The 26,182-nt window shown below is 43.4% G+C and overlaps 2 protein-coding genes across 2 annotated transcripts in view; one reads left to right on the top strand and one right to left on the bottom strand.

Moving 5' to 3' along the window:
• The first annotated feature begins 1,228 nt into the window (after positions 1-1,228).
• Positions 1,229-23,121, top strand: LOC115136814 (forkhead box protein N1-like). The gene is given in 11 exon segments (XM_029672629.2): positions 1,229-1,495; positions 2,228-2,317; positions 9,408-9,567; positions 10,448-10,816; positions 11,097-11,204; positions 11,922-12,052; positions 18,555-18,651; positions 20,691-20,898; positions 21,209-21,438; positions 21,440-21,641; positions 21,760-23,121. Coding segments are annotated over 9 exon segments (1,803 nt in total). The 5' UTR covers positions 1,229-1,495; positions 2,228-2,317; positions 9,408-9,429; the 3' UTR covers positions 22,080-23,121.
• Positions 23,122-24,133: 1,012 nt separating this feature from the next.
• Positions 24,134-26,182, bottom strand: part of LOC115137773 (protein unc-119 homolog A-like) — a 51,674-nt gene continuing 49,625 nt past the window's right edge. The window contains exon 5 of the mRNA XM_065024492.1: positions 24,134-25,639. Coding sequence (XP_064880564.1) covers positions 25,527-25,639 — 113 coding nt within the window. The 3' untranslated portion in view covers positions 24,134-25,526. The remainder of the gene's footprint in view (positions 25,640-26,182) is intronic.

Genomic DNA, 26,182 nt, shown 5'->3' with positions numbered 1-26,182 from the left:
GTGTATAATTCACTTCACAGAAAGCACCCACTACACTTTCTAGCACCCACTACACTCTATTACCATGTACTAACATAGCAGTTGCGGCCCTCCCGGGTGGCGCAGTGGTATACTGCGCCAGCACTAGCTGTGCAACCAGAGACTCTGGGTTCGCACCCAGGCTCTCCCGCTATGACCGGGAGATCCGTGGGGCGACTCACCGGGTTAGGGAGGGTTTGGCCGGTAGGGATATCCTTTTCTCATCACACACCAGCGACTCCTGTGGCAGGCCGGACGCAGTGTGCTAACAAAGGTAGCCAGGTGCACAGTGTTTCCTCCTGGAGGCGCGCTGTGTTAAGAAGCAGTGCGGCTTGGTTGGGTTGTGTTTCGGAGGACGCATGGCTTTCGACCTTCGTCTCTCCCGAGCCTGTATGGGAGTTGTAGCGTTGAGACAGGATAGTAATTACTAACAATTGGATACCACGAAATTGGGGAGAAAATGGGGTAAAATGTATTTAAAAATAATAATAACATAGCAGTTACACATAGGTAAAAGGGCAAATTGTGTTACACGTGTTTGCGGCATGAATCGTTTCAGAGATTTGCATGATCAGTTTGTTTTGATGAGCCTGTCTGGAGCATGTGCTAAGGTGGCAACCAACGGAGAATGATTCAAGACTAGAATCCCCCCCTGCCCCCTTCCATTTCCCCAAAATAAACCATTCTAGTAAAACAACAGCAAACAAGGTAACCTCAGTGCTACAGGTTTTTTCTTTTTACCAAGTGGAGTTTGGTGTCATTTCAACAAGTGCCATTTAGGACTTCTTTCCCACATTCCACTTCTTCAGAAATCCCTTTTTCTGTCAGGAGGAGCCCCCTGCGGCTACTTGACTGCGTTGAGAGGTTGGCTGAGACCTCCCACTGTAACCTAAGATTTTATTCATCTGTAACTTATCCCTCTGTCTATTTTTCATTCACCTCAGCCTGGTTTGAATAATAAGGCAGCTGAGAGAGAGAGGGAGAGAGAGAGAGGGAAGGAGAGAGAGAGGCTAGAGAGAGAGAGAGAGAGAGAGAGAGAGAGAGAGGGAAGGAAAGAGAGAGGGACGGAGGGAGGGTGCTGCTTTCTTGGTTTACTTGGAGGGTAGGATAGGAATTTACCTGTATTGACATACTTCTTCCACTCCTCTCGCTTACTTTCTTTCTCTCTCCTTCCCCCCCTCCTCCCCTTCTCTCCCTCTCTGGCTCAGGTGTTGGTCTTGATCCATCTGTCAGTATAAAAGTTTGGAAGAGGTCTTCAGCGGTTCAGTCCATCATTTGCTTTCTCAATGAGAGGCTCAAAGGGTCAACCCCTCTCCTCTACCCAGCGCCACTCAGTTTATCTTAACCAACAACCACCTTGGCATGTGACCGGTCTGACAGAGTGTGACACATCTGGCACTTCTTCTCTGAGCCTGTGCCGTCTGCTCAGCACCTGACTGCCTGGCACTGCGTCCGCGACACACCTGGACACATCTGGGTACGTCTAATCCAGCAGTTTAATTTGTTAACTAATGCTATTTTATGCAGGTGCATCAAAATGTAAAAAATGTTAAATCTACAAAAAATATATAAAATGATTATATTGCCGTAGCAAATGAGAGCCCTGACGCAATCAAAGAACAGCAATTAGTGTCAATAGACCAAATTAGATAATTGATACAGGCTCTTATGACTGGTGCAATTACACAGGGAGAACCAGATCCTATCCTACAGGTCCTATCGATGTGGACAAGCTCTGAAACCAGGGCTAAGTACCCACTCTCTCTCAGTGGATAGGGGATGTGATTGAAGTGTATCTGATGCCCCATTCACACAAGTCTTCAAATCAGGTAAAGAAAGAGGGAAGGAGAGAGAGACAGAAGTGGTGACTTCAGCAGTACAGTAACTAGGCCTTTGGAACCTGTTGTGACAGGTCTCCTTCTATGTATCTCATAGCGCTCTGCTGGGCTACCGTGGGTTGGCTGAGGGCCAGACAGAAAGAGAGGAAGAGAGAGAGAGAGTGAAAGAAGAGAGAGAATGAGCATGAGATTAATGCTCTGAAGGCTGGAACCAGCCCTTCAGCTCTTCTTCCTACTACCACACTCTTCTTAGTCAATATATCTTCAACAGTATTCTTCAAAAGAAGAATCGCTCTGTTGGAAAGTGTTCCAGGTGTTTAGGCTAAACCATGTGCATTGTGTGAATCTGATCAATTCTTCTTCTTCCCCAGACTGGACTGGAATGATTGATTGTCACCACGAGATTCAAATAAGATACTGTGGCCTACTGGCAGAACAAGATTGTTGTCGAATCAAGGAGGGTGAGTTGAGCATCTCTAAATGGTCAAGGATGGGAAAAGTTTGGAAACTTTGGAGCAAATATGCCGAACCTATGGCAATACACCTGTCTGTGCTTCTAACCAGCTATTGTTTCTTTATTAAGTGTGACATGCCTGTGAAATGACACTGAACACTCATGTACGCCATGTTAAGGCCCACAAGGAGAGGACCTTGTTTGGTGGTTGTGTGTTTGCTGGGGTGACAAAACTTTCAAAAGAAAAGCTGTGTCGCTGAACAAAGATGAGTCTTGTCTTCTTACTTGCAACTGATGTTTAGCGGCTGAAAGGGCACCGACTAACGACATTAATCATGCTTTAGTGGCCTTCTGGCCCCGTGTCAGCCACAATGGACTGAGTAACTACCCCTACTGTATGATCAACTTAGCTACAAAATCTTCCTACAACTGACTCATGATAAAATGTTTAACAGACTTAAATCATTACTGTCAATCCAAGCATCTGTGACTTTCAAATATATGGATCAGGTGTTATAGAGTCAAATGCTAAAGTATAAATTATTGTAAGCAAATATATGTATCATGTCCTGGTTAGGGTTATATTAGCGTCAGCTACCAGGGTTCGCTACTGATAGTGAGATGAAAGCCTGTGACAGTGGCTAAAGTTATAGAGCATAACAAAGTTAGAGGCAAGGTAATCTAGGTCAGGGGGAGGTGCAGAGACAATCAGATAATCTAGAGAAATCGTGAGAGATTAGAATCTGCTGTCAATAAATCTCCCAGTGGGAAAGGTTATAATGACATCTTTACTACCGATGAATGACAGGTTCCATAATGACATAATGACATAATGACATGGTGCCTGGGACCTAAAGGTTTCTGTAGTTTACAGAGAATATACAAACTTCTTGTATTGAAACACTTACATAACATTCATCTTGAGCCTGAAATTGTAATTGGCAAATAATGTTATGGATGCTTTTTTTTAGCGGTGACAATAAGAAATATTAAAAGATAAGAATACAAACATAAAGCAAATGGCTCAGTAGAATAAACCTTATAGCAAGTGAGTAATATCAAGGAGATTAACATTCAAAAGCTTGTTCAGTTCATGAGGGCAAATTTTGTCATGACAGCCACGTTTTTTATACACAGGACAGGAGTTTACAGGTTTTTGTTCCAGACTTTCACTAACACCTCATTCAACTTATTGTGGTCTAAATTGTAGACGATGAATAGTTGAACATGGTGTTTGCTGGGCAGGAATAAATACTTGCACGCGGTGCCGTTCACGAGGACAGAAATCCCCCAAGTCCGTATTTTAGACTGACGGTCATATGTTACAATGAGCTGACAATTCTGCATGATAGAGAATAACTTGTGATTCTATTTCTAACATAGTGATGTTGCACAGTGCTGAATAAACTCCTGACTAAACTCCTGGGATATGGTGATTTTCCTGGTGGACGGAGGGTTCCCAAGTTCTTTCCATCTGTCTGGGTGATGGGGAGGGATGTGCTTCAACTTGAGGAGAACACAGCAGAATCATAAGGCTAAGGAAGGAGAAATTAACCTCACTGCTCAGATTTCAGTCCTGGTTCAAGTTGCTGCGAACCACAACTACCTTTGTTAATGTGCAATGGTTTTGTAAACAGTTTTCATATTCATAGGCTTGATGAAGTTGTCCCTGATTTACTTTATTTTTATCATTTCATTACTCAAAACATTTCCTTCATATGCAATGGTGAAACACGAGGGGAGGGGAAAGTGACAAGAAGAAAGTTAGCTAGCAAGGTGTTATGGGATACCCTCCCCACCAAAGGGAATGAAAAAGTATGCTCCCATGAGTGCTTTTGTTTTCCAGAACTCCCAAGTACGCTTATAGAACTTCCAGTAACTTAGTACATACTTGTCTTTGAACAGTCTTATGTTTGGAATCACACTTGAAAAATGACAGTTGACTTTCGTACTTGCTATACGCTCTAGATAGAACACAAGTATGCATTTTGGAACACTACCAGTGTTTGTTTGACTAAATAGTCAATGTAATGTGAGAACTAACAAGAGCGCTGTGAGTTGTATAACATGACTATCACATTGTTGACAACAGGCAAGCCAGCACTTTCACATGTAGGCATGAGAGCCTGTACAGAGAGGAGAGGCTATGGGATTATGCCTTTGCCTGGTTTCATGGTCCTATCCAATGGTTTCCAGGAAAAACTTCCCCAAAATGACTAATTCATGGTGAACAGGTTGGAGGAGCACCCAATCTTAAATTCCTCAAAAAAAGCATTCAGACCCCTTGACTTTTTCCATATTTTGTTACGTTACAGCCTTATTTGCATGTTTTCTTTTCTTCTTATCAATCTACACACAATAACCCATAATGGCAAAGTAAAAACTGGTTTTTAGAAATGTAAATGTATCCTCCAAAAAACCTGGAAATCACATTTACATGAGTATTCAGACCTTTTACTCAGTACTTTGTTGAAGCACTTTTGGCAGCGATTACAGCCTTGAGTCTTCTTGGGTATGACTCTACAAGCTTAGCACACCTGTATTTGGAGAGTTCATTCCATTCTTCTCTGCAGATCCTCTCAAGCTCTGTCAGGTTGGATGGGGAGCGTCGCTGCACAGCTATTTTCAGGTCTCTCCAGAGATGTTCGATCTGGTTCAAATCTGGGCTCTGGCTGGGCAACTCAAGGACATTCAGAGACTTGTATCGAAGCCACTCCTGTATTGTCTTGGCTGTGTGCTTAAGGTCGTTGTCCTGTTGGAATATGAACCTTCGCTCCAGTCTGAGGTTCTTAGAGCTCTGGAGCAGGTTTTCATCAAGGATCTCGCTGTACTTTGCTCCGTTCATCTAGTCTCCCAGTCCCTGATGCTGAAAAACATCCCCACACTATGCTTCACCGTAGGGATGGTGCCAGGTTTCATCCAGTAGTGACGCTTGGCATTCAGGCCAAAAAATGTAATCTTGGTTTCATCAGTTCTGAGAATCGTCTTTCTCAATTTGTCATTTCTCAAGAGTCCTTTAGGTGCTTTTTGGCAAACTCCAAGTGGGCTGTCATGTGCCTTTTATTGAGTAGTGGCTTCCCTCTGGCCACTTTATCATAAAAGCCTGATTTGTAGAGTGCTGCAGAGATGGTTGTCCTCCTGGAAGGTTCTCTCATCTCCACAGAGTTCCTCTGTGGAGGTTCTTGGTCATCTCCCTGACCAAGGCCCTTCTACCCCAACAGCTCTAGGAAGAGTCTTGGTGGTTCTAAACTTCTTCCATTTAAGAATTAAGGATGCCACTGTGTTCTTGGGGACCTTCAATGCTGCAGAATTTTTTGGGTGCCCTTTCCCAAATCTGTTCCTCGACACAATCCTGTCTCAGAGCTTTACGGACAACTCCTTCGACCTCATGGATTGGTTTTTACTCTGACATGCACTGTCAACTGTGTGTGCCTTTCCAAATCATGTCCAATCAATTGAATTTACCACAGGTGGACTCCAATCAAATTGTAGAAACATCTCAAGGACGATCAATGGAAACAGGATGCACCTGAGCTCGATTTCGAGTCTCATAGCAAAGGATCTGAATACTTACGTAAATAAGGTATTTCTAAAAAACTGTTTTCACTTTGTCGTTATGGGGTATTGTGTGCAGATTGATGAGGATATTTTATTATTTTATCCATCTTAGAATAAGGTTGTAACGAGTGGCGATTTTAGCATGTAAATCTTGATGGGGAAACAAACATTTGGGGGGGGGGTGCATGCCAGCAAAGCCACTTCACTACACAATACATCACTAAACAATACATTAATTGCACTATAATGGTGACAAACTATGCTCACAAGCTGTTATGGCCTACATACAGCTGTCACAACAGCAGAGTTCCAACAGCAGTCCCAACATCTTACAACTGTTACACCTGGTTATCAGCGGAGCCTTGTCTGGCAGCGAAACAGTTCATTCAGCCTAATTTCCTGCCTTTAAAAAAACATAGCTGATATGGTTGACTTGCTTAAACAAATGTGGTTACTAATGACAATTGAGATGTACAAACTATAGCATAAGGGGATGACAAGCGGATAAGAGCCAATCAGTAAATTCGATTGAAACATTAATGAGCTAGGACGGATGTAGTCAATATAACTATTTGTTCAGCACTTTGAAATGTAAAGTGGCAGAATTCAGAACATGGGCCATTCTTACAGTGTTCTCCTTGTACACCAAGTCAGAACCATAGGATAAATAAAGGGGGCATATTAACCGACAATGACAGCTCTTACAATATTTGATGATTACATTTTTATAAAACAGGTTATAGGCTACATGAGCACCACCAAGTCAGAACAGTAGGCACAATTAAGAGGGGAAAAATAGACCAAATTATTAGGGTGAGACACATGGGCTACTAAAGGCTTACTACACAACTTACAGTTGAAGTCGGAAGTTTACATACACCTTAGCCAAATACATTTAAACTCAGTTTAAAAATATTTTTTTGAAATATGTAACTTTCACACATTAACAAGTCCAATACAGCACATGAAAGATAAACATCTTGTTAATCTACCCATCATGTCTGATTTCAAAAATGCTTTACAGCTAAAGCACAGCATATGATTATGTTAGATCACCATCAAGTCGAAAAAACACACAGCCATTTTTCCAGACAAAGAAAGGAGTCACAAAAAGCAGAAATATAGATTAAATTAATCACTAACCTTTGATGATCTTCATCAGATGACACTCATAGGACATCATGTTACACAATACATGTATGTTTTGTTCCATAATGTGCATATTTATATCCAAAAATCTCAGTTTACATTGGCGCCTTACGTGCAGTAATGTTTTGATTCCAAAACATCCAGTGATTTTGCAGAAATACTAATAATAAACATTGATAAAAGATACTAGTGTTATTCACAGAATACAGAATTAAAGATAGACTTCTCCTTAATGCAACCGCAGTGTCAGATTTCAAAAAATCTTTACGGAAAAAGCATAATCTGAGAACCGCGCTCAGAACCCAAAACAGCCAGAGGGCTTTTTGGGACTATTCTAATTTTGGGACTATTCTATTGGTCCATTAAGCAAGGCATGCTCAATCAAGCACAGATAAAGTATTCATAATGGTTTCAAATACCATTTGAACCCATGTATGTCAGAAACCAGCACACCGTTCAGCTTCAGAAGAACGTTAAAAAGGAATTGGACACTTAAAGGAAAACCAGCACCACTAAACATTGGTGTATCAAATGATTCACATATATATTTTTGTCTTTAAATCAGATGGGAACCATTCATTCATACATTTTGGCTCCTGAATTGTGGGAATATCCCCAGGACAAACTGTGGACATTTTGATACCTGATTTTTAATGGGTCGTTTTTCTAGAGTCATGATAACATGGCAGACTGGTGCCATTTCTTTTCCCACATCAACTCACAGACAATGGCAGCGTTTGTTCATCTGAATGGCACATACTGTACATTTGTCAGTATTAGCTTCTGGTTGTGGAGACCATTATCAGTACACAGTTCCTAGAGTCAAATCATTTAGACATTAAGGTTAATTGTGAAGATGTATTGCAGTATATTGGTTAGTTCCCAGAGTCTAACGAAGGACGCTGCTGTTACATAGCAAGTGGACTGCACCTATGTCATAAAGGTCCAGCCATTTTGTCAGAGGTCACAGTACGCTTACAAACAGGGATGTCACACTATAGTCCTCAACCGTCCACAGATCCCGCTCCACCTTAAATCCAGTTAACCATCTTTGGCCAAAGAAATGGCAGAACAGTGATTATTTTTCTTGATCAGTCATTCTTCCTCGTCAGTGCTCCAAACGGCCAATCAGAGGTTTGAGTCAAACAGGTCAAAAGTCAAAGGAGCTGTTGCTGCAACAGAACAAAGGCTGTCTCAACTCTGACATTTCACTTCCTTTTTACTCCTGTATGAAAACTTCCACAATCTCTCTCTCTCTCTCTCTCTCTCTCTCTCTCTCTCTTGCTCTCTCTCTCTCTCTCTCTCTCTCTCTCTCTCTCTCTTGCTCTCTCTTTCTCTCTCTCTCTCTCTCTCTCTCTCTCTCTCTCTCTCTCTCTCTCGCTCTCTACATCTCTGAAACGAGTCACCATCAATAATGGTAACACAACAAAAGGGTCTTGATAACTCAGTGATGCCCAGAAGACCACTGAGACGTTACACTGGGGTTAAGTGCTGTAGCCTTCCTGAAAGGTACATTCATACTATGAATGACCCAGACTGAAGGATACAATAAGAATATAATGTAACGCATGGATGGCATCAACCACAAAGAGATGAATCACACAAGCCACTGTGCATACGGTACATGTCATGGACCTGTGAAAGCTAGTCATGACACATTTCCAATTCCAAATCACATAGAGAAAAAACACAGGGAATGGGATTGTGACTCATAACACACATGTTGAGCTACACTGAGTGTACAAAACATAGACTGACCACATAGACTGACCAGGTAAATCCAGGTGAAAGCTATGATCCTTTTATCAGTGTCGATGAATGGGGGGGAGACAGGTTAAAGAAGGATTTTTAAGCCTTGAGACAATTCAGATATGGATTGTGTACATGTGCCATTCAGAGGGTGAATGTACAAGAAAAAATATTTAGTTGTCTTTGAATGGGTTGTGGTCGTAGGTGTCAGGCTCAGTTTGAGTGTGTCAAGAATTGCAATGCTGCTGGGTGTTTCATGCTCAACAGTTTCCTGTGTGTAATCAATGGTCCACCACCCAAAGAACACCTTGTAGAGTCCATGCCCTGATAAATTGAGGCTGTTCTGAGGGCAAACTCAATATTAGGAAGGTGTTCCTAAGGTTTTGTACAATCGGTGTATATCACACCCCAAACTCAAACATGTTTGGGGGGCGGCAGCTAGCCTTGTGGTTAGAGTGTTGGACTAGTAATCGAAAGGTTGCAAGATTGAATCCCTGAGCTGACAAGGTAAAAATCTGTCGTTCTGCCCCTGAACAAGGCAGTTAACCCACTGTTCCTAGGCTGTAATTGAAAATAAGAATTTGTTCTTAATTGACATGCCTGGTAAAATAAATAAATGTATATTTTCTTCCCGGGTGCAGATTTCTTTCTAGGCACACCATCATGTCTACAGACTCTTCCAGCTCCACATTTACACCCAGTGCCAACAGGTTCCTGACAATGACACCAGCCCCTCAGACCTCCTCCCTACGCACCTCTGATCCTCCAGGGTCCTCCTTCCAGCAGATGTCGCACTCACTGGTACCAGAATCCACTGAAAATTGTTTATTTTAAAGTCGCACCCATTTTCACCCAGAAACAATCCAGATGTTAACCATAGGCATGGAAACACTCCATTTTGATCTCGCCCAAAGCCATGCATGCTTTACCCATCTAATCTCCTTTCCTGCACCTGCATTAGGCTACTGTTCCTCCAGTGGTAATTCCAGAATCTACACTGTGATCTTAGTGCATTAGCCCTTAGCTGTTTGACTAACCAAACCTCAGTTCAAGTAGTATTTGTTATCTTTCAAATACTTTGAGCATTTGCTTCAGCCTGCTTGGAGTGGTAGATGGACAGGTTTTGAAAAATGTACCTTTTTTTTGGTTCCATTGGTTACTTTTAATTTGTCATTTTCATTGGTTCCAGTGTGACAGATAAAGTTTGAATGAAAATGAATACTGTTTGAACCCAGGTCTGCTTGCAACAGAGAGATTGTTTATGAGTGAATCTAAAAGGATGTAAACTATCTACCTATCGCACACACAGGACCTTTTCAAGGACAAGATGCCCTGGAGGAAATGTGTTAAGTTTTATCCTAACATTAATCACGTTCCTCTTCTTTTGGACTAATTAATTACCCACCCTTGGGGCAGTAATGTCTATCTAGAGATCAAAATACGACCACACCCCCCCTGAAACAGGCAGGATGTGTTTAAACAGAAATAATATCTGCGTCCCAAATAGCACCCTATTCCCTACATAGGATGCCACTTGGGACACAGACAATGCCAGGAGATAAAAGGTAGGTGATTGTTGGCTATTTCCACTTGCATTGTTTTATGATTGCAGATGCTAGCCAGGAGATTCTGGACGTTGCTAAATAACCAGCTCAGAAATTGCATATTCATCTCCCCTCAGTGTGAGGAGAGCAGTTCTGTGTCATTTACCACTGCCCAGCGTGAGAGAGAGAGTGCCACCTACAGACAGAGAAATGCCGCTGCAGAGAGCTGCAGGAGGCACAGCGTTGATGGAGCCATGGTGGGACAGAGTCAAAGGTCAAACTTAGGGTCAGGAACGGCTGACCGCTTCCACCCCTACCGACATCAGTTCAGCGATGATGGGGTTGGCACCGGTTGCCTGGCCCCTGGTGCCTCTGAGTCTCGTACCTTCGTCTGTCTCAGAGAGGTAGAGGCTCTAGATAGCTTCGCTGCCACACGCACATCTACCAGTGAGGAACAGACATCCTGGGATCCATACAACGGGAGTTTCCAGGCTTCCAGACTGATGGTATGATACAGTGATACTCATACTCTAAATGGCTATTCATTCTTAGTACACGCCACCAGCTGAACTGTAGTACCATACCCAGGTGTACATGGCCATCGGGGACAGCCCCACATGCGCAAGTAGTTCCCCATTGACAGATCTCTCATACACACCTACAGCTCCTATCCACACACCCACTCACCCACACATCACGTTGATACTAGTGCTGCCAATGAGTTTTCTCAGATTTCATCACTTGAATCATGCTATTATCTTCATTCATTCCCTTCATTCAACACAGCAGGGCTCCCAGCGCTCTTACACAGAACCACAGGATGCACCCGAGGAACCTTCCTGCTTCCTGTCCCAAGGCCACGCCTCCTACAGCCCCCTAGCCCCGCTACCGCAGGTGAGTGGGCAGGACCAAAGTACAGGGGGAGGTGATAACTTAAGGGGGAGTTTCTTAGAGGAGCTTATCTCAATGGGGTGATTTTGGAATTGCACAGAAAATAAGGTCAGTGGTAAACACAGGCTTAGGAGATCTTATAGTATATGTTTTGTTTTATGAGATAATCTTCATCTGCTAACGTAAACATTTTGACATTTTGAAGCATTTATGTAATCGAAACAAGCACACAAAGCACTTAATAAGGCTTCATAATTCATAAATGTCATGTTTACTGATTAGTATTCTCTCAAAGAACAAAACTCATTTCTGTTTTTTAGGACTACAAACTGGCGACCTCATTTTGTTTGGGTGGAATTTTGGCTGTGTATAGGTTGATTGACATAGAAACCACCTACAGTACTGCATATCTTTCCTATTAGGTGTGTATTCTACTGCATATCTTTCCTATTAGGTGTGTATTCTACTGCATATCTTTCCAAGGATTAGTGCCACTCTGCCAAATACCTTGTCAAACACCTTGCCAAGGAAAATATCACTTTGCCAACAGGGCTTGATTATATCATACCGTGAACTAGTTTACAGTTGTCGGCTTTGCAGCACACAGCTGTGCGGTTTGGAAAAACCTCACTGTGTACACACTCTGTTGCTAAAGTAATACAAGTTCTGCTGTAACAATGTGTGTGTATGTATGCCCATGTGTACGTGTGTTCTCTCCAGTTCTCACCAGGTGTGTATTCTACCAGTGGACAATCCAAAAGTTCTCAGTACTCTCTCCAGTACCTCTCCACTCCAACCCATCAGGACAGTAGCATGCAGTCTCTCTTCCCCAAGCCCATCTACTCATACAGGTGAACACTGTCGTGACGTGACTATCATTCATCTAATGACTGTTATTTATTTTGTCAACTAACTATGTTTAATTGTTACTCAATTAAATTAATCATGTAACAATTAATTCATTAGGAATTTGGGGCACCATGGAATAAGTTGTTTAATGACTTACCACCTCCCAAATTAAACTCTAAAGATATGTTCTGCCTGTGGCTGTGGAATCCTGACATGTTCCCCGGATGTTCTACCTGTCCCAGACCTATTATTTGACCATGCTGGTCATTTATGAACATTTGAACATCTTGGCCATGTTCTGTTATAATCTCCACCTGGCACAGCCAGAAGAGGACTGGCCACCCCTCATAGCCTGGTTCCTCTCTAGGTTTCTTCCTAGGTTTTGGCCTTTCTAGGGAGTTTTTCCTAGCCAACGTGCTTCAACGCCTGCATTGCTTGCTGTTTGGGGTTTTAGGCTGGGTTTCTGTACAGCACTTTGAGATATCAGCTGATGTACGAAGGGCTATATAAATACATTTGATTTGATTTGATATGTAGATATCTCTTACATCAATAACAGTCAATTATGAATTATTTCCTCATCAGTCTCAGTCTGAACGTCACATAATCCTTGGATCCGCAAGAACCCTAGCCCTTCTGAATATTCAGTACTACACAAATTGATTTAATCATTTATTTACTAACTAACAAAATAATAACACAGAATACACATACACACGTACATGAGATAAAAGTCCCTAGTGGACTGACAAGATATGACGGCTTGTTACACATATGGAGAAGGAGGGGTAGGTAAAGAGAGGGAGAGACACAGAGTCAACTTATCGTTGTTACATTTGGAACCTACACTCAAAGGAATAGTAATACTTTGCACATGAACCACCGCTCATTCGGATAAGAAGTACAATATATACATTTACACATAGCTGTCCTTGATCGTCATCGATCTCTGTTGAACTCGATGACTCCTATGGTGAAGTTGTCGATGGATGTAAGGTTCTGGTTTGTCCACCAGAGGTCACAATGTCTTTTGTAGAGCTTCACTGGTTGTGGAGAGGTTGTTGGAATAGATACTTCAGATGTGCCAATGGTTGTCTGAGAGGGACCTATTCCTTCCCCTCGTGTCTTTGATCAAATGTCCTAGACTACTTTACATGCCGGCTGCAGACTGGTAAATGCTACGGTCTAGTGAGTTTCTTCTTCTTGTGTAGAGATTGAGAGTTTCACCATTTCACCATTTCAAACGTATGGACTACCGTCTCACATTTTCTGGTCTGTAGAGTTGAAACCGTTTGTCACGTTTAGCTCACGCTGTACGTTGGCTGGTCTCGTAATGGTCTCAAGGCTGATTATTCAGGTTCAGGCTCCCAACCACTTTACACGCCAGCAGCAACCCGGCATGTTTTGATCTAATGTAAATTTAGGTTCCAAGGCTTTTATCCTTGGGTAAAAAGGGGGGCATTCCATCACGCCGACACAATGTCTGTGCTCACTTGGGCGTGTGGTTACTGACTGGGCACAAGTTTATATGAAAAACAATTAGCTAATTTAGAAGGCTAAAATTACATCACTATCTTCACAAAACTAAATTAATCTGCCTGTTCAGGGGCAGAATGACAGATTTTGTACCTTGTCAGCTCAGGGGTTTGAATATTTTACTTCCGGCGCCGACAGAGATGGCCGCCTCGCTTCGCGTTCCTAGGAAACTATGCAGTTTTTAGTTTTTTTACGTGTTATTTCTTACATTAGTACCCCAGGTCATCTTAGGTTTCATTACATACAGTCGAGAAGAACTACTGAATATAAGAGCAGCGTCAACTCACCATCAGTACGACCAAGAATATGACTTTCGCGAAGCGGATCCTGTGTTCTGCCTTCCACCCAGGACAACGGAATGGATCCCAGCCGGCGACCCAAAAAAACGACTTCGTAAAAGAGGGAAACGTATCGGTCTTCTGGTCAGACTCCGGAGACGGGCACATCGTGCACCACTCCCCAGTATACTTCTTGCCAATGTCCAGTCTCTTGACAACAAGGTTGATGAAATCCGAGCAAGGGTAGCATTCCAGAGGGACATCAGAGACTGTAACGTTCTTTGCTTCACGGAAACATGGCTCACTGGAGAGACGCTATCGGAGTCGGTGCAGCCAGCTGGTTTCTCCACGCATCGCGCCGACAGAAACAAACATCTTTCTGGTAAGAAGAGGGGCGGGGGCGTATGCCTTATGGCTAACGAGACATGGTGTGGTCACAAAAGCATACAGGAACTCAAGTCCTTCTGTTCACCTGATTTAGAATTCCTCACAATCAAATGTCGACCGCATTATCTACCAAGGGAATTCTCTTCGATTATAATCACAGCCGTATATATTCCCCCCCAAGCAGACACATCGATGGCTCTGAACTAACTTTATTTGACTCTTTGCAAACTGGAATCCATACATCCTGAGGCTGCATTCATTGTAGCTGGGGATTTTAACAAGGCTAATCTGAAAACAAGACTCCCTAAATTGTATCAGCATATCGATTGCGCAACCAGGGCTGGCAAAACCTTGGATCACTGCTATTCTAACTTCCGCGACGCATATAAGGCCCTGCCCCGCCCTCCTTTCGGAAAAGCTGACCACGACTCCATTTTGTTGATCCCTGCCTACAGACAGAAACTAAAACAAGAAGCTCCCACGCTGAGGTCTGTTCAACGTTGGTCCGACCAATCTGATTCCACACTCCAAGACTGCTTCCATCACGTGGACTGGGATATGTTTTGTATTGCGTCAGACAACAACATTGACGAATACGCTGATTCGGTGTGCGAGTTCATTAGAACGTGCGTTGAAGATGTCGTTCCCATAGCAACGATTAAAACATTCCCAAACCAGAAACCCTGGATTGATGGCAGCATTCGCGTGAAACTGAAAGCGCGAACCACTGCTTTTAATCAGGGCAAGGTGACCGGAAACATGACCGAATACAAACAGTGTAGCTATTCCCTCCGCAAGGCAATCAAACAAGCTAAGCGTCAGTATAGAGACAAAGTAGAATCTCAATTCAACGGCTCAGACACAAGAGGTATGTGGCAGGGTCTACAGTCAATCACGGATTACAAAAAGAAAACCAGCCCCGTCACGGACCAGGATGTCTTGCTCCCAGGCAGACTAAATAACTTTTTTGCCCGCTTTGAGGACAATACAGTGCCACTGACACAGCCTGCAACCAAAACATGCGGCCTCTCCTTCACTGCAGCAGAGGTGAGTAAAACATTTAAACGTGTTGATCCTCGCAAGGCTGCAGGCCCAGACGGCATCCCCAGCCGCGCCCTCAGAGCATGTGCAGACCAGCTGGCTGGTGTGTTTACGGACATATTCAATTAATCCCTATCCCAGTCTGCTGTTCCCACATGCTTCAAGAGGGCCACCATTGTTCCTGTTCCCAAGAAAGCGAAGGTAACTGAGCTAAACGACACTCACTTCCGTCATCATGAAGTGCTTTGAGAGACTAGTCAAGGACCATATCACCTCCACCCTACCTGACACCCTAGACCCACTCCAATTTGCTTACCGCCCAAATAGGTCCACAGACGATGCAATCTCAACCACACTGCACACTGCCCTAACCCATCTGGACAAGAGGAATACCTATGTGAGAATGCTGTTCATCGACTATAGGTCGGCATTTAACACCATAGTACCCTCCAAGCTCGTCATCAAGCTCGCCCCCAGGTGGTGAGGGTAGGCAATAACATCTCCACCCCGCTGATCCTCAACACTGGGGCCCCACAAGGGTGCGTTCTGAGCCCTCTCCTGTACTCCCTGTTCACCCACGACTGCGTGGCCACGCACGCCTCCAACTCAATCATCAAGTTTGAGAACGACACAACAGTGGTAGGCTTGATTACCAACAACGACGAGACGGCCTACAGGGAGGAGGTGAGGGCCCTCAGAGTGTGGTGTCAGGAAAATAACCTCACACTCAACGTCAACAAAACTAAGGAGATGATTGTGGACTTCAGGAAATAGCAGAGGGAACACCCCCCCATCCACATCGATGGAACAGTAGTGGAGAGGGTAGCAAGTTTTAAGTTCCTCGGCATACACATCACAGACAAACTGAATTGGTCCACCCACACAGACAGCATCGTGAAGAAGGCGCAGCAGCGACTCTTCAACATCAGGAGGCTGAAGAAATTCGGCTTGTCACCAAAAGCACTCACAAACTTCTACAGATGCACAATCGAGAGCATCCTGGCGGGCTGTATCACCGCCTAGTACGGCAACTGCTCTGCCCACAACCGTAAGGCTCTCCAGAGGGTAGTGAGGTCTGCACAACGCATCACCGGGGGCAAACTACCTGCCCTCCAGGACACCTACACCACCCGATGTTACAGGAAGGCCATAAAGATCATCAAGGACAACAACCACCCGAGCCACTGCCTGTTCACCCCGCTATCATCCAGAAGGCGACGTCAGTACAGGTGCATCAAAGCTGGGACCGAGAGACTGAAAAACAGCTTCTATCTCAAGGCCATCAGACTGTTAAACAGCCACCACTAACATTGAGTGGCTGCTGCCAACACACTGACTCAACTCCAGCCACTTTAATAATGGGAATTGATGGGAAATGATGTAAAATATATCACTAGCCACTTTAAACAATGCTACCTAATATAATGTTTACATACCCTACATTATTCATCTCATATGTATACGTATATACTGTACTCTATATCATCTACTGCATCTTTATGTAATACATGTATCACTAGCCACTTTAACTATGCCACTTTGTTTACATACTCATCTCATATGTATACACTGTACTCGATACCATCTACTGTATCTTGCCTATGCCGCTCTGTACCATCACTCATTCATATATCTTTATGTACATATTCTTTATCCCCTTAGACTTGTGTGTATAAGACAGTAGTTTTGGAATTGTTAGTTTGATTACTTGTTGGTTATTACTGCATTGTCGGAACTAGAAGCACAAGCATTTTGCTACACTCACATTAACATCTGCTAACCATGTGTATGTGACAAATAAAATTCCATTTGATTTGATTTGACTTGCTACCTTCCAGTTACTAGTCCAACGCTCTAACCACTAGGCTACCCTGCCACCCCTTAATGACATCACAAAATAATAAACAATATGACATGATTATTCTTTAGATCCCCACTGATCATTCTTAACATTCCTATCTTATAAATATTGTTCCCATATTCACTTTCTGTACAAAAAGGTTTTGGCGGCAAAAGTCTCTCTCTACATAAAGCACATTCCAACCTTGCTACTAGAGAGCCATAAGGAGAGTTCTCTCTCCCTTAATTTATGACAGGGTGTGAAGGTGTCAAAACCATCCCAGTCCGTCAGCCATTTGCCAAGCTGATCTGGCACCTTTGATCCTCACCCAGGAAAGAGTCATGACAGCACCCTACTTCAATACTCCATACATGTGCATAATCACAATATTTTACCAACCTATAAAATCAGGTTTTGGACTTTGGTGCAACATGAATTATATACTAAAGACCTTATTCAATCAATACCTTATTTAATCAAACCCATTTCTCACTCTTCATCACTCTTCTTTCTCTGCATGTTTGAAATAATGTTTACAAGGTGAAACAAAAAGAAGTTGAGCTGTAAGCATGTCAGTTCTTTAATAACCCCTAAAACCAGTTTACCAGTTTGGATTGAAAGTGAACCCAAGTACTCAGTGTTCAGCTATGATTTCAGTTAGTTTCTGTACATTTTGTACTGTGGTCCTCTGAGGACCAGATGGTATATATTTCAATAATGATTTAACCTAAACTCCTTTCAAGTATCAATGTTACATAACACAAATAATCACCGTTATCCCTCAGGCTTGCAGGTGTGAGGTGGATGGGGTGTGTGTGTGTGAGGTGGCCCATGCCCTAGATCTTCACTGGTTCTGCATACACAGCACGGCCTCTTATTCAAACCCACAACGGAAAACTATTCCTGCTTTTATTTACGATAATGTCAATTCTACTGTATCTACGATACTTATTTTCAGACTTTTTCCTCAAAGACTGAATTAGTATAATAATAACAACATGAATGTCCTTGTTTCCTTTTAGTGTTTTGTGGATGTCATCATGGATCCTTGTCATGAATATACACTCATAGAAAAGAATATGCTATCTAGCACCTTAGAGGGCTGTCCCCATAGGAGAACCCTTAGAATAACCCTTTTTGGTTCCAGGTAGAGCCCTTTTGGGTTCCATGTGGAACCGTCTGTATAAAGGGCTCTACCTGGAATCAAAATGTTTTTTACCTGGAAACAAAAGGGTTATTCAAAGGGTTCTCCTATGGGGACAGTCGATGAACCCTTTTTTCTGAGAGTGTAGTGTATATGAAATGGAGAAACAACACTGATGTTAAATAATATCATGTAATATACGTAATAATAAACATAATAATAATATTGACTACATCTGATTGACTACACTGACTACAATGTTTGTCTTCTATCCATAGCATCCTGATCTTCATGGCTCTGAGGAACAGTAAGACAGGGAGTCTCCCGGTTAGTGAGATCTACAGGTTCATGACTGAACACTTCCCCTACTTCAAGGTACAGCAGCAGGACATTATGGCTTCTCACTGACCCAACAGTCATCTCTGTTTCATTATTCTCATCCTATGTATTTTATCTGTGCAATGTCACAGGCAGAGTTTCTCATGCACTGAGAAATTGTATGAACTTTGCATCACCTAACTTACCAAAACAGACACATAAGTGTGTTATGCATTGTAAAGTAAATACCTTGTAGTATTTACATGTGGTTTAAAAGACTCAATCACTGAGAGATCAACGCCTGTTGATCTTCAAACCTCTCTTATCTTCTTATCTGGCGATAAGCCCTTTATAGAAGGACACGGAGAGGGAGGGAGGGAGGGAGGGAGGGAGGGAGGGAGGGAGGGAGGGAGGGAGGGAGGGAAGGAGGGAGAGAGAGAGAGAGAGAGTGATATCAAGAGAGTGATATCAAGAGAGAGAGAGAGTGATATCAAGAGAGAGAGAGTGATAATCAAGAGAGAGAGAGAGAGTGATATCAAGAGAGAGAGAGTGATATCAAGAGAGAGAGAGAGAGAGAGTGATATCAATAGAGAGAGAGAAACCACATATTTTCTTTAGACCATAGGAAGGATTGGCTCTACCACCTAGCAGTCTCCAGATCTCCTGGCAAGCCTCGGGGAGATGGATGATGAATGATACTGTAATAGTGTATTTAGATTCAACAGTGTGCCAAAGCAGAAGCAGCCGTAGGCTAGCCTCTTCCCCAGCCGTTTGTTAGGCATCATCGACCCCTACCTATTCCATATAGAATACAGGCGTGGCCTATAGGACCTAGTCAAAAGTAGTGCACTTGGTAACAGGGTGCCATTTGGGACACAACCAGTGTTTAACGAGGCTAACCGTGGGCCACCCCGGCTGATTCCCGTTAGGGCTTGATCAGTGTCTTTCCATCCATCCCAGTGGTTATAGACCCATGAAATGGTTGGCTCTTTGTTGGCTGGCTGTTTGTAGGAGGAGGTGGAGGAAGGTGCAACGTGGCATTGCAACAGCTCTGGCTCCTCTCCAGCCAAACATACAGTAAGACCTTTGACTGAGAGACTACCCCAGGGGGTGTGTGCACATGTGTGTTTTCAACGTGGCACTCACACTGCTTTGGTTCCTCTTGACTTTTGACTTGATTTTGAATGACTTAATTGGTTAGTGTTTTGGCAGTTGAAACAATTACTCAGTGTTCTGCCCTCCCCTGTTTGAGGGAAAAAGCTGAGGGATGGGGCAGGACAGAGCTATGGATGTAAGGTGTATGTTGTTTGTTTACTCTTTAATGTTCACAAACAGTGGAGTAAAACAAGCATATATTTTGAGTTCTGAACTAACTTATAAGTTTTATTCTTCAAGGATCAGTGGGTAACACAGGAGGTTGGTGGCATCTTAATTGGGGAGGACGGGCTCGTGGTCATTTGTGCCGTTCCAGCCATTATTATGAGCCGTCCTCCCCATAGAAGCCTCCACTGATGGGTAAATATCAATCATTGAAAAGTCCAAAAACGGATACGTCAATCGCAGATAGTGTCACGACTTCCACCGAAGTCATTTCCTCTCCTTGTTCGGGCGGCGTTCAGCGGTCGGCATCACTGGTCTTCTAACCATCGTAGATCCACTTTTTTTCCCTACACACCTGGTTTCCATTTCCCTCATTATTTGTTGTGTATTTAACCCTCTGTTCCCCCCATGTCTTTGTGTGGAATTGTTTGTTGTCAGTGCTTGTGCACGTTTACTGGTGCGCGTTGGGTTTTTGTACCCATATTCTGTTGTATTTTTATGCTGTTGGTTTTTGGATTAAACTGCTCCGGCTACTACCTAGTTCTGCTCTCCTGCGTCTGACTTCCCTGCCACCAGTTACACACCCCTTTACAGATAACCCCTTTTAAGGAATAAATCAATGTTAAATATACTTCAAAGCAATACCTTGGTTATTTACATACAAACTTTACAATAGTATATATTGAAATTGAACAATTTAAGAGAAAAAAGTATCCCATGGAAAATGTAAAAATACACTGTTACTGTGAGTTTTTCCTCTCCTTTCTGTCTCTCAGACGGCTCCAGATGGATGGAAGAACTCGGTCCGCCACAACCTGTCTCTGAATAAGTGCTTTGAGAAGGTGGAGAATAAGATTGGCAACTCTTCCCGTAAGGGCTGCCTGTGGGCCCTCAACCCAGCCAAGATAGAGAAGATGCAGGAGGAGCTACACAAGTGGCGCCGCAAAGACCCCCTCACTGTCCGCAAGAGCATGGCCAGGCCAGGTAGGTGGTCTATTCATCACAGACCAGGACTCCCCTTAGACCTGGGCTATGTTTTATTTGCGCTTCCTCAAAGTTTGGATGCCAGTATTTTAGGTGGAGGGTAAAGCTTGGCAATTCTCAGGTCCGTCATGGCATAAATTACACCATAAATAAGATGCGGTTACATACAGGGTATGTTACCTTTGAGACTGAGCAACTCCAGCGTTCTGGTGATTCTATCTACTCAGACTTTTTGGCAGCTGTTACAGGGGATAAGTGCAAGGTCATCTCAATTTAACCACAGTCTCTCTCTCTTTCTCTGTTTTCTCAGAGGACCTGGATCGCCTGTTGGGGGAAAGACCAGAGAAGCTGAAATCTTTACCTTCTTACCACAACCAGATCCCTACCCCTTCCTCCTTCACATCCCATCCTCCAGAGCCCTGTCATCCTCTTCGACGTCCCCTCTACCCCCACGTCCCCCCTCCCTCCCTGACAGTCCAACAGCACCCCCGTTACCTGCCCCCACCACCCCCCAACCCTTCTCCTTCTACTCCCCTGCAGACAGCAGCCTCTATCGGGAATCCCCCCCAATGTGGGTACCCTGGGTTCCCCTCTGGCGGGGCAGACACCCCCCACCTGTAGCGCCACCATACAGGCAGAGTATGATGTTGGGCCCAGGAACATACAAGAGCTACAGCTAGATGAAGATGCTAGTAACGATATCGACACGCTCAACCCCAGCTTGACTGACCTGCAGCTCCACGGTAAGGATGAAAGATATGAGATAGAGAGTGAGAGGCCAAGACAGAGAGAACCATATTCAGGAATTATTTTTTATACAATCTACAACAAGATTCACAACCCTGTTCACTCTCCTCTCAGGTTACTTGTGGGACGAGCTGAGAGAGGACAGCCTGGCTCCTGATTCGCTGGTGCTAATCAGTCCCTCCCTGTCCCCCTCCTCTTCCCAGCCAACACACCTCCTCCTGGGGTCCAGTCTGAGGAGCACCGGTCCTGTCAACCAGACATCAGAGTGGATCTCCGACGGGCTGGGGAAGGAAGATGAGGAGGAGATGGGAGGAGGATGTGGAGGTCCATCAGACCTCCATATTAATGGACAGTACCACACAGCCTACCCAGGTGTGGAGAGCTTGGCTAGTTACCTCACTTCTATGGGGAACACCCCCATACCTTTGCTTTGAAGCCCAGGAATAGGGCTCCCTTCGTGGAATAGCTCACAAAGACCTTCCCCCTGGACCTCAAGACTGTGGTTGTGAAGGTCAAGACTTATCACAAAGGGCTCAGTTTGAAGGTGAATGTAGCAATGATCACAATCAAATGTCATATTTTGCTTTGCTTTGAACATGCAGAGCACGTTGACTCAATTTGTCGACAATGAGTCTGAAGAGAATGGGGGAGCCTGGGTTCAGATTTTATCATAACCGTGTTAACAATATGTTTTTATTCATAACAATGACTTTGGCTGGGTCAAAGTCAAGACTTGACGAATGAGAATGAATGTATCCAAAAGCTCATGACACACCTGACTGTTCAGTGTTTAGGAGTAGAGTGCAGTATGAGCTAACTCCACACTAGATGGCAGCAGAGAGCTGTAGTTACTGGGAACTTTAAAGTTGTAGACAGAAATACAGCACTGATGACATTTTTTCCGTATTCTACACTACAGAGAATCATATTCATGTTCTACACAATACATTTCTATGTTGAGCATTCTGTGAAGTCCCATTCTCCTGAATAAGCCCCCTGGTGTGATATGTTCCCACTATTGCAATTAGCATTTTATACAGCTTATGGTGACAGGAGATGACTCAAGCCAGTTGTTTTTTAGCTCAAAGCTAATGAATACAATTACAAAATGTGTCTCAGCATAATTTCTTATACGATACAGGGAACATACTCACTGTTTACTCAATTCATTTTGCTTTCTAGAAATAGTTTTTAAAGCTTTATAGCTAAATTACCATTGAGGATGGAAGTCTATCAAGACAGAGCCAGACGACTGTTCTCAGGCCTTCATCTGGTTCCTGCAGGCACTATCTCATAATAAAAATGACATCACCTTAGCAGACACATTTTTCAAGAGTGTATTTTAGTCAAAGCATGTGTGAAAAGCCCCTTTTTCTTGTATGACTTAACTGAATATATAGTAAACTGTTTTTGATTTATAGCGCTTGAATTCATTCATTAAATTATATTCTAGTCTAGACAATTGTTCTGTGTCAATCTATGCAATTCCTTTCTTCTAATTTCTGTCACAGATCTATCCAGTCATTGTAAAACAACATTTGTTATACAGTGCATTCGGAAAGTATTCAGACCCCTTGACGTTTTCCACATTTTGTTACGTTACAGCCTTATTCTAAAATGTATTAAATAAAACATTTTCCTCATCAATCTACACACAACATCCCATAATGATAAAGCGAAAACAGTTTATATTTTGTTTATTAAAATTAAAAACAGAAATACCTCACGTCTGGAGGAAACCTGGTACCATCCCTACAGTGAAGCATGGTGGTGGCAGCATCACGCTGTGGGGACGTTTTTTTAGCGGCAGGGACTGAGAGACTAGTCAGGATCAAGGGAAAGATGAACGGAGCAAAGTACAGAGCTCCTTGAAGAAAACCTGCTCCAGAGCGCTCAGGACCTCAGACTGGGGTGAAGGTTCGCCTTCTAACAGGACAACAACCCTAAGCACACAGCCAAGACAACTCAGGAGTGGCTTCGGGACAAGTCTCTGAATGTCCTTGAGTGGCCCAGCCAGAGCCCGGACTTGAACGCATTGGAGAGACCTGAAAATAGCTGTGCAGCGACGCTCCCCATCCAACCTGACAGAGCTTCAGAGTATCTACAGAGAAGAATGGGAGAAACTCCCCAAATACAGGTGTGCCAAGCTTGAAGCATCATATCTAAGAAAACTCGAGGCTGTGATCGATGCCAAAGGTGCTTCAACAAAGTACTGAGTAAAGGGTCTGAATACTTACGTGATATTTCAGTTTTTATTTTTTAAATATTTGCAAACATTTCTAAAAACCTGTTTTTGCTTCGTCATTATGGGTTATAGTGTGTACATTGATGAGGGAAAAAAACAATTGAATCCATTTTAGAATAAGGCTGTAAAGTAACAAAATGTGGAAAAAGTCAAGGGGTCTTGAATAATTTCCGAATACACTGTGATTGGCTATTCCCACATACCATCATCTTCCTATCAAGTGAATAAAGACCACAAGACGCATTTCAAGACTTCCCAAAAAATCACATATATTTATTTCTCAAAGTGGCATTTCAACCATCTAAACTTTACACTATTTTTTGTTTTAATTTACAAAAACCACATTTATTGTAAATAAATCTGCAGATCACTTGAGACTAAATAGTATGTGCTGGATATCAAAATGAATATCTGGTTTTGAATTCCTATATGACTATCCTTCACCTACTTTTAACTCCTCAACGTGGCTATTTAAAAAAATACTTTAGAACATAAAACTATGAGTATACGGAAATAAACACGACTAGGATTGCAAAATTCTACTAACTTTCCTAAAATTCCCAAGTTTTCCGGAAATCCAGGTTGGAAGATTCCGAGAATCAGGTTGGAATAAGAAACGCAGGAATCCTCCAAACGGGACTTCTGGAAAACCAGGGAATTTTGGGAAAGCTAGAATTTTACAACCCTAAATACGACACATTCACTGTAAAAGAGTACCTGTCCCATTCTACGATTTACTGTACCCTAATGGCATTCGACTGGTTTCTAGTGGAATGGTGATCGACAAAGAAGTAGTACTATTCCTATCAGGGACATCGAGTCATTCAGAGCTAATGGCTATTTATTAGAAATTCAATAAACTTTTTTGACTTTCTTTAAGAGTAAAAAAAAGTTGCTGAACCCTAGTAGAAATATATAGGTTCTGCTTGCTCGACTAGAATACATGTTTTGAGGATGTCAGCGAATTGCGTGTCTGTGTCACTTGGTCCTGCGACCGACAACTGGCGGGTCTGTCTGTCTGTCTCTATTGTTTAAATAGCTTAATGTTAATGAGATGAAGGGCAGATAAGCAGACCCTCTCTCTATCTCTCTTTCTCTCTCTCTCAATTTTTTCTGTCTCTCCCTTTTCTCTCTTTCCTGCTCTCTTTTTCTCTTTAGTAGATTGACTGAGCCCTTCAGAAAACGCTGACTAGACATTCAATCTCATTCATTGTTACTGGCCCTTACATACTGTACTTGTTGTGCTTTTATTTGGTCTAGATCAGGCCACATCAGACGTGTCCCATAGCAAAGGTCTGTGTGTGTTCATGTATGCTAGACTGTGTACACATCTACAACACTCTCTATCAGACACAGAAACATAAGTTGAGAGGTCATTGCAAGAGACTTGGAGTAGGGGATTGCAATTGAGGCGATAACAAGCAATGGGGGAATTCTGGTTGGAGAAATAAAGCTGCGGAGAGTGTGAGAGGCTGTCCATCAGCCCTGTTGCTTGTGACCTGTCAGTCCGTCCATACATCTCTCCATTCGTCATCTGTCAGCACGTTCGTCTGTCTGTCTGTCCGTGGTCCCATGGGGGGGTGGGATTGAGTTGGAGTTGGGATGGGTCTAGGTGTCTAGGGGGGATCCTGTGGTCCTATGGACTCCCACTGTAGGAGTAGTCTGCCTTGTTGTGCATCACCAGCTTGTTGTCCACAAAGTAGAAGCTGTCGGACTGCGTTTTGTATGGGTGCAGGATCATTTCACGCACTGAGGAAGAAGGGAGAGCAAGGACACATCAGTGTGTGTGTGCTTGTGTAAGTGTGTGTGTTTGAGTGAATGCGTGTGTGTGTTTGAGTGAACGTGTGTGTGTGTGCGTGTGCGTGTGCGTGTGTGTGTGTGTGTGTGTGTGTCGGACTGTCTGGTATGGGTGCAGGATCATCTCACGCACTGAGGAAGAAGGGAGAGCAAGGACACATCAGTGTGTGTGTGCTTGTGTAAGTGTGTGTGTTTGAGTGAATGCGTGTGTGTGTTTGAGTGAACGTGTGTGTGTGTGCGTGTGCGTGTGTGTGTGTGTGTGTGTCGGACTGTCTGGTATGGGTGCAGGATCATCTCACGCACTGAGGAAGAAGGGAGAGCAAGGACACATCAGTGTGTGTGTGCTTGTGTAAGTGTGTGTGTTTGAGTGAATGCGTGTGTGTGTGTTTGAGTGAACGTGTGTGTGTGTGCGTGTGTGTGTGTGTGTCGGACTGTCTGGTATGGGTGCAGGATCATCTCACGCACTGAGGAAGAAGGGAGAGCAAGGACACATCA

The sequence above is a fragment of the Oncorhynchus nerka genome, linkage group LG11, assembly GCF_034236695.1.
Source record: "Oncorhynchus nerka isolate Pitt River linkage group LG11, Oner_Uvic_2.0, whole genome shotgun sequence".
Taxonomy (NCBI): Eukaryota; Metazoa; Chordata; class Actinopteri; order Salmoniformes; family Salmonidae; genus Oncorhynchus; species Oncorhynchus nerka.
Note: the sequence above shows the minus strand (reverse complement) of the source record. Positions and strands in the feature narration are given on the sequence as shown.